This window comes from Gadus macrocephalus, chromosome 22, assembly GCF_031168955.1.
Source record: "Gadus macrocephalus chromosome 22, ASM3116895v1".
In the NCBI taxonomy this organism is placed as follows: Eukaryota; Metazoa; Chordata; class Actinopteri; order Gadiformes; family Gadidae; genus Gadus; species Gadus macrocephalus.
This window is the reverse complement of record NC_082403.1, coordinates 9,122,189-9,130,431: the sequence shown is the minus strand read 5'-3', so window position 1 is coordinate 9,130,431 and position 8,243 is coordinate 9,122,189. Positions and strand designations below refer to the sequence as shown.

Below are 8,243 nucleotides of genomic sequence, written 5' to 3'. Positions count from 1 at the left end.
ATTATGGTTTATAATAACTTTTCTGCAAAAATATTGCAGAAAATCCAGTACACATCTCTGTGGAATTAATTTTGATCTGATATCAGTTCACTAGAAACTTGATTGTCCATATTTGCCGTATGAGTAATTTATCAGAAACAGCATGGCATGTGTAGGTGTGTATACCAACTTCTGGGAGAGCACATTTTATGCTATAACCTGATTGGTCCTTTGAAGGAGGTCCAGCTGAGTATAATTCAGCTCGTGATTCCCCGCTAGCCTGTTGTAAAGCTCAGGTGGGGACAATTCTTTCTGTATTGTCTAATATAAAATTAACAAAAATTAAAAAATGTATGACATCATGTGTGTGACTTTTTAATTTTTTTAAGGAATTCTCGGTTCAAACCATGGGGATTTATGTGACTATATTTGCAGTTCTACTGTTGAGTGGTAAGTAATCTTATCTAATCTACATTGTTGCGTTGTGTAAAATGAAAACATCAAGTTCAGGCTATGAATTACCTTTACATCTTAATACTAGACAATACTATATCATGTACTACAATTTTCTTCCTTCAATTTGCTGTACTTTGCTGTAAATTCTGACAATTCAACAAAATATTTTGAATAAAAAAACATACAGTGTGATCAACCAATGAGAATTCTCAAACGCTAAAACTATAACGTATGGACATCTTTAAGGATTCTGCAATGCAGGACCAGCAACTGTGGCAACCCAAAAAGGCATGTGCTGGGCTCTCGGTAACACTAATTACCGTACCTTTGATGGCTATTCGTACAACTTCATTGGCAACTGCACTTATGTCATGGCTAAGAACTGCGATGTAGACGGGACCCATCCAGCCTTTGAGGTGGACGAAAAGAACGTCAACATCCCCAATTCAAACCTCACAGGTGTGGGAATGGTCACCATCAGTGTTTACGGGACCATTATTGATATTGTCCATAATGAGTTTGGCCTTGTGCGGGTAGGTGATTTCAGTTAATACATATGCTGTGGTAACTCAAACATCATCACACAATGACATTATGTGGCAGCTGCTCAAAAAATGCTTGAAAGTGCATGACATTTTTAATTCATGCATTCAAATAATTTTTTCAGGTAAACAATCAACTTTGGAATCTCCCCATCAACTTGGACAATGGCAAGGTGATTCTGTCTCAGAGGGGGTTCTCTGTAGTTGTTGAGACAGACTTTGGCCTAGTGGTGCAGTATGACTGGCAGCAGTATTTCACTATCACAGTTCCAAGTGAATTTGCAGGCAAGGTGTGTGGCATGTGTGGCAACTTTAACGGCAAGCAGGACGACGACCTCACCATTCCGTCTGGGGCGTATGCCAAAGACCAACAGGATATGGGAAATGGCTGGAGGGTTCCTGGTGTTGTCGGTGATACCACTTGTCAGGATACCTGCAAAGGACAGTGTCAAATCTGCAAGCCCACCTTTGTGGAACAATTGGAAGACTATAACATCTGTAGCGCTCTGTCACAAGTGATGGATAAGGATTTCCAGGCCTGCACCCATCTCTTTGACCCCAAGCAATTTCTGCAGAACTGCATGGTCGAACTCTGTAATGGTGTCCCAATGAAGCAGTACTACTGTGACACTCTGCAAATGTACTCGGAGACCTGTCAGAGAGCTGGAGTCCCGGGCCAGAAATGGAGGGAGGCCAACAAATGCTGTGAGTAATGCAGAGAATAGCATTCTTAAGCATTCTTCTTCATTGCATATATAATCTTAAAGGTGACATATTATACCACCAGGTGTGAGTGTGTTTAGCAGTCTACCAGCCTACCCAGTGGACTATAACAAACGTTGGTCATCTATCCAGCACACATCTAGGTGGACATGTCCACTTGTGATTTCAAAAGAGGCTGATTTTCAAAAATGGCTTGTAACGGCTAATCACCTGGTGGTATAATATGTCACCTTTAAAGTTTTTTTCAAGGAATGTTTAATTCCATCTTGTTTAATAGCCATATAAAAACTGATACCAATATGCTATCCGTATTTAGCACCACCCAAGTGCCAAGAGAACAGCTACTACGAGCGCTGTGGCTCAAGCTGTCCTGCAACCTGTGGAGACCTCACTGCTCCCTCCAACTGCAAAGCCAGCTGTGTGGAGACATGTACTTGCAATGATGGGTTTGTGCTCAGTGGCAGCAAATGTATCCCCAAGGCCCAGTGTGGCTGCCTGTACGAAGGCCGGTATGTGGCGGTCGGCGCCTCCTTCTGGGGTGGCGATACTTGCAATGAGCGGTTCACATGCTCGGCCGAAGGGAAGCTGACCATGGAGAAGACTAGCTGCCCAACGGGTCAGCAGTGTCAGGTGGTTAAGGGCATTAGAGGTTGCTATGCTGTGAACTCTGCCACATGCATGGTGTCTGGTGACCCCCACATTGTGACATTTGATGGTGAGCTCTACAACTTCCAGGGCACTTGCACTTATGAATTGGCCAGTGTCTCCTCCAGTCAGAAGACCCTGGAGAATTTCAGCGTTATTCTGCAGAACAGTGGGCAAGATAAGAGGACAGGCTCTGTTGTTAATCTGGTAGAGGTGAAGGTCTATGGCAACACTGTCAACATTAGCAAAGAACAACCTGGCTTTGTCATGGTAAGGACTTGAAAATGTATACAAAAAACCATCCAACTCTATGTTCAGCTTTTGGTTAGGATTTGTAAAGAAAATAACAAATATTTATTTCCTTTTGGTCTCTTTAAGGTCAATGGTAAGCTTTCTTACCTCCCAATGGCCCTGAATGGCACCAAACTCCAGCTCTACACTATTGGTTGGTTTGTTGTACTCAAGGCCGACTTCGGCCTGAAAGTCTACTATGACTGGAACAGCGTGGCGTTTGTCCAGGTGCCCAGCACTTATAAGGGCTCCATGATTGGTCTATGTGGCAACTACAACCTTAATCCCAAAGATGACATGCAGATGAAGAATGGGAAAGAGGCTGCCACTGCAGAGGAGCTTGGCCAGAGCTGGCAGGTTGCTAGTACCCCTGGTTGTGTCAATGGCTGCACAGGTCCATGTCCTGGCTGTACCGCCAGCCAGAAAGACCAGTACAACACCAACACGTACTGTGGACTCATCAGTGACCCCACAGGCCCATTCCGTGACTGCCACTCTGTAGTAGACCCTGCCAAGTTCCTCAATGACTGCATTTATGACGTATGTCTGTATCAGGGAAGAGGCAGCATGCAGTGCAAGACCATGACTGCCTACACGGCAGCATGCCAACTCAAAGGTGCCAAAGTATACCCCTGGAGGTCAGATACACTGTGTGGTAAGAAAAACCTTAAACTGATATTTATCATACAGTTGTGAAACTGTGAATACAAGCACTTTAACAGTGCAAATTATTATCCTTTGCTTTTAGATGCTCAGTGTCCAGTGAATGGCCATTATGAGATATGCAGTGCTGGATGTCAGAAGTCCTGTCAGAACCCAGAGTCTTCTTATCACTGTGGGGCTCAGTGCATGGAAGGTTGCATCTGTAATGACGGTTTTGTTTTGAGTGGAAACGAGTGTGTGCCTTCTGCTCAGTGTGGTTGTCCGTTTAATGGAAAATACTACAAGTACGGCCAAGTGTTTTACCCTGATGGGCAGTGCCAGCAAGAATGTCTGTGTAATGGAACGGTAAGAAGTACATCAATCTGAAAAGCCTCTTTTAATATTGTTTTTTAAAGATTTTTTCCCCCAAATGCTGATTTTCATATCAAAAAAATTACTTAATAAATTGAATAAAGTAAACCCTAAACCCCAATTTGTACAGGTACAATGTCAGAAGTTTTCCTGCGGGCCCAATGAAAAGTGTGAGGTAAAGGATGGTGGCCATTTGTGTCAGCCTGTTGGAAAGGGAGTCTGCTCCATCTCTGGGGACCCACATTACAACACCTTTGACAACAGCACCTATGACTTCCAAGGCACGTGCACATACACTGCAGCTGAAGCCTGCCACCTGAATGGCACAAGGCTGACAGCCTTCTCTGTGGCTGTGGAGAATGAGAGGTGGCATGCCATGAACAGCAACCCACAGGTCTCCGTCGCTAAACTTGTAGCAGTGGAAGTTTATGGAAGCCTCTTAGTTCTTCGACGGAACCAGATTGGAATGGTTATGGTATGTCTTGGAATTCTGTGTATAGATAAATATAAAATACAATAAATACTATTGATGGAAGGGCTAACGGTCAGAAGAAAAGCAATGTGTAAAAAATCTTCTTCTTCTTCAGCTAAATGGGATCTTAGCTCACATCCCGTTGAATCTTAATGAAGGTAAAGTTCAGGTTTACCAAGACGGCTACAACTACGTAATCCTAACTGACTTCGGCCTGCGGGTGACCTATGACATGATCTATCACATCACCGTCACCGTACCCAGCAACTACATGGACCACACTTGCGGTCTGTGCGGGAACTTCAACGACAATAACGCAGATGAGTTCACACTGCCAGACGGTAAAGTGACCAAAGACGTGCAGAGCTTCGGGGCTGCCTGGAAGGTGGCCGTGCGTGGAGTGGTGTGCGACGATGGATGCAGTGGGGACCTCTGTCCCAAGTGTGACGACAGCAAGAAGGAAGTGTTTGAGAAGGACTGTCAAGTCCTCACCGATCCCAAAGGTCCCTTCGCTGCGTGCCACAATGTCATAGACCCTGCCTCCTACTTCAGAGACTGTGTCTATGACGTCTGCATGGTGAATGGGGACAGGGCAGTGCTGTGTGACAGCATCGGGGCCTACATGATGGACTGCCAGACCTTTGGTGTGAAGATTCCAACCTGGAGAACCCCTATTTTCTGCCGTATGTGTTTCATTCATAGGCCTTCTATTTTTGTTTGTATGAATTTATCAATTCTCACCAGTGAGGACACCAGGGGGGACTTTGCTTATTTCATATGTATTTATATCCTTTGCATTCAGCCCTCACCTGCCCTGCAAACAGCCACTATCAAGTCTGCGGCAAGTCTTGTGATACTCCATGCCCGAACCTCTCAAGCATCGTCGTCTGTCCAGAAAAGTGTGCCGAGGGCTGTGCGTGCAACGCAGGCTACAACTTTAACGGCACTGGCTGTGTTAGCTTGGACCAATGTAGCTGCTATTTCGAAGGGAGATCCTACAAGGTAGGCCTGGTGCCGTAGTAGGGCCGATTTTTGCCACTGTTGATTTGGCTAGCGTTTTGTATGGTGGAAACAGGATGCTGTATGAAGCAGGATGCTGTATGACTTTTAATAAGAACAACTAACATTGGCTTCAAGGTTTAGAATATAACAAACAACACCTGGGCTAAGAGCAAATTACCCCTGAACACAATTGGACAGGCCGACAACCAATCATAGCAACGAAAGGGGTGACGCAGCACTAAGCGACGAAAAAATGTCTTTCTTCTAAACCAAAGCTTTTTAGTACAGTCTTTTGTTCTTCTATAAGTGAAAATTTACTTGTACTTGTCCTGTACGTTTAACACTGTCTCGATGGCGTAATCAACAATCTTTTTGTATGGGAGCTGAGCCAGACATTATCTGCAGGGAATATGAAACATGAACTTGCAAGATTCTTCTGGTTTCTCGGCTAAGAAATCCTAGGTTTGGTGACACATGGATCCTGTGTCTCATTAAGGAATAATACATTGCCTCCTAATCTTTTATGGTCTGCTGTTAACGTCCTTGTTGAGTTATTCAATCATTTGGAACTTTGTTGACTTTATCTTACTGCAGGTTGGGGAATATATTGTATCTGAGGACTGTCATACAATCCATACCTGCCAAGCCTCAGGAGTAGTTGTGTCCCAGAGCATGCTTTGTCAGAACACAGAGATCTGCCAAATCCAAAATGGCACCAGAGGCTGTTTCCCCAGAACATGCCTTTTGGAAGATAACGGTTCTCTGAACTCGCTTGATGGAGCCAGGATCTTCTTAAACTCTGGGGCCTTTGATATCATCCAGGTCTGTGACCCAAATGTGACAGATCAGTGGTTTAGGGTTGTTGTAAGGTTAGAGATGTGTGGCACCCCTGCAGTCAACTCCATTGTGGGGGTTCATGTGTACTTCACCGACATGACGTTTACTATCACAAACCACCATGACATTTGGGTGAGTATCTTTACAGATCAGATTCTGAAACTTTACAGATAATAGATACCAGCCCCTTACTGGTGATTTGTAATCAATCCATCTTTGTGTGCAGGTAAACGGAAAGGCCATGACTGAGAGCAGTTTCAAAAAGAGCAACATAGCACTGACGGTCTCTGGCAAAACAGTCACAATCGACAAGGACAACAGTCTTCAGTTGTCTTTTAATGCTTTTAATGACCTCACGATGAGCATCAGCGGTGAGATGGCAGAGCAGGTTTGTGGCGCATGCGGTAGCCTCATGACTTTGAACGACAAAATGTTCCATGGAGGAGGTAGGCTTGGTCTGCGAGTAGGCACCATCGCTGTTAAAACGGACAAATGGAGGGCTCCTGATTTCCCGGACTGGTGAGTGATAAAATGGATGCATAAAGTGGATCGGAGATACTAGTCATAGACAATTCAGAACCAAAGAGAAAAATTGTAATACTGAAGTCAATATTTGCATCAGAATAATTTGCATATTCCATCATAAATCGAATTATGACCTGTAACTTTCTTTTTTTTAGTTAAAAATTCTACAACCGCAACCAATCCAGATCCTCCATCAATAACGAAGAAGAGGTCTATTGATTATTGGCCTCACAAATACTTAACCTGTGCAATTAACTGTTTATATTGTAAAAACTAAATTTGAAAGCATTATAAAAAAATAAACATTTGGCATATGTGTGCAACATATGATATCATTGACCTATTGCTTTGGAATAAGTTACCTTCAATACATTTTGCGTTAAACAATGTTAGTACTTTTTTGCTTGCTTTTTTCATCTCATAATGCTTTTGAGATTCATTTTCAGATCTCTATTTCGGTTAAAGTGGCATTGTGTAGGATTGTGCCCCGCCTAGGTAATAGGTGGGAGACTTTCACACGATTCAATAAACAAATAATGGTGGTCTGTCCACTCTAACGGCTGTCCGGTATGACAGAAACAAGCGTATTTGGCTGTGCGGGTGGTGTGAGTAGTAGGGATTTAGGAGAGGAAAAGTGGAATGTGCTGGCCAATTATTTTGTTTGTACAATATTTCAGTTATAGGAAGTGATTTTTTTCACTATCAGCCATAATTTTCCAATTTAACCTAAGAGCGAGTTGATTAAGCCCCGTCACACAATAATAATACATTTAATTTAGAGGCGCCTTTCAAGACACCCAAGGTCACCTTACAGAGCATATAGTCATCATTCAAAACTATGTAAAACAGACTAGGAATAAAAGGAAAAACAGAGGTTAAACATGAAGAATAATATTAATAACACTCAAAGACGCCTAAAGTGAAGGGGGGACCTCACTAACCACCACCAATATGTAGCACCCACTTGGGTGATGCACGGCAGCCAATCGGCGCCAGAACGCTCACTACACACCAGCTTGAGGTGGAGAGTTAGGGATGAGGTGGAGAGTGAGGGAAAAGAACATATTTAAACACTATCGACCATATTTAAACACTGTCGATCACATGTAAACCCTATCGACCACATGTAAACACTATGGACCACATGTAAACACTATCGACCACATTTAAACATGTAAACCCTATCGACCACATTTAAACATGTAAACCCTATCGACCACATTTAAACATGAAAACCCCTCTCGACCACATTTAATGTTAAGGTTGAGGGTGCAGGCAGGTAGGACCCAGATGCAGACGGGTAAAGGAAACGGCACTTTATTTCTGCCAAAAGGCTAAGGCAAGGAGCAGGGAGTAAGGGAACACAGGTAGCCACAGAGAGCACGCAGGACGAACAAACTATAATGAACCACAGCAAACCACAAGCAACCACAATGACAGCACAAGGAACAAAGGAAAGACAAGGGCTTAAATAACAAACACGAGGAACAGCTGAGACACATTAGGGGAGGGAACAGTAATCAACACAGGAGGGAAACACAGGGAAACACACACACCCTGACAGTACCCCCCCCTTAAGGGTCGACTCCCAGGCGACCCATGACAAGCAAAAAAAAAACAAAGAAAGTCAAACCCAAAACGGGTGGGTGGAGGGGCGCCAGGAGGGGGGAATCAAAAAAAAAAAAAATGGACTGGGGCAGAGCCGAGGGACGTCAGGCGGGCGGCCAGAAAACTGCCCCAGGGCATGGCAGGGAGCC

General features: G+C 43.9%; 1 protein-coding gene across 2 annotated transcripts; it reads left to right on the top strand.

Moving 5' to 3' along the window:
- The first annotated feature begins 153 nt into the window (after positions 1–153).
- Positions 154–7,053, top strand: LOC132450702 (IgGFc-binding protein-like). Of its 2 annotated transcripts, XM_060042733.1 has the most exons (13): positions 154–275; positions 369–429; positions 682–968; positions 1,103–1,682; positions 2,017–2,615; positions 2,724–3,291; positions 3,385–3,644; positions 3,781–4,125; positions 4,238–4,805; positions 4,925–5,124; positions 5,719–6,093; positions 6,188–6,480; positions 6,642–7,053. In XM_060042733.1, exons 2-13 carry the CDS (start codon positions 387–389, stop codon positions 6,643–6,645), a joined length of 4,122 nt encoding a protein of 1,373 aa, XP_059898716.1. In that variant the 5' UTR covers positions 154–275; positions 369–386; the 3' UTR covers positions 6,646–7,053. The 2 variants fall into 2 exon arrangements, with proteins under 2 accessions (XP_059898716.1, XP_059898715.1); XM_060042732.1 differs by lacking the exon at positions 154–275 and having other exon boundaries at positions 282–429.
- The last annotated feature ends 1,190 nt before the right edge of the window (positions 7,054–8,243 follow it).

What these genes read in the sequence shown, in the direction of transcription:
- LOC132450702 (XM_060042733.1), top strand. Translation starts at nt 387, where the DNA reads ATGGGGATTTATGTGACTATATTTGCAGTTCTACTGTTGAGTG. An exon ending in GAGGTCAGATACACTGTGTG is followed by an intron (nt 3,292 to 3,384) that starts GTAAGAAAAACC and finishes CTTTGCTTTTAG; the next exon opens with ATGCTCAGTGTCCAGTGAAT. An exon ending in GAGAACCCCTATTTTCTGCC is followed by an intron (nt 4,806 to 4,924) that starts GTATGTGTTTCA and finishes CTTTGCATTCAG; the next exon opens with CCCTCACCTGCCCTGCAAAC.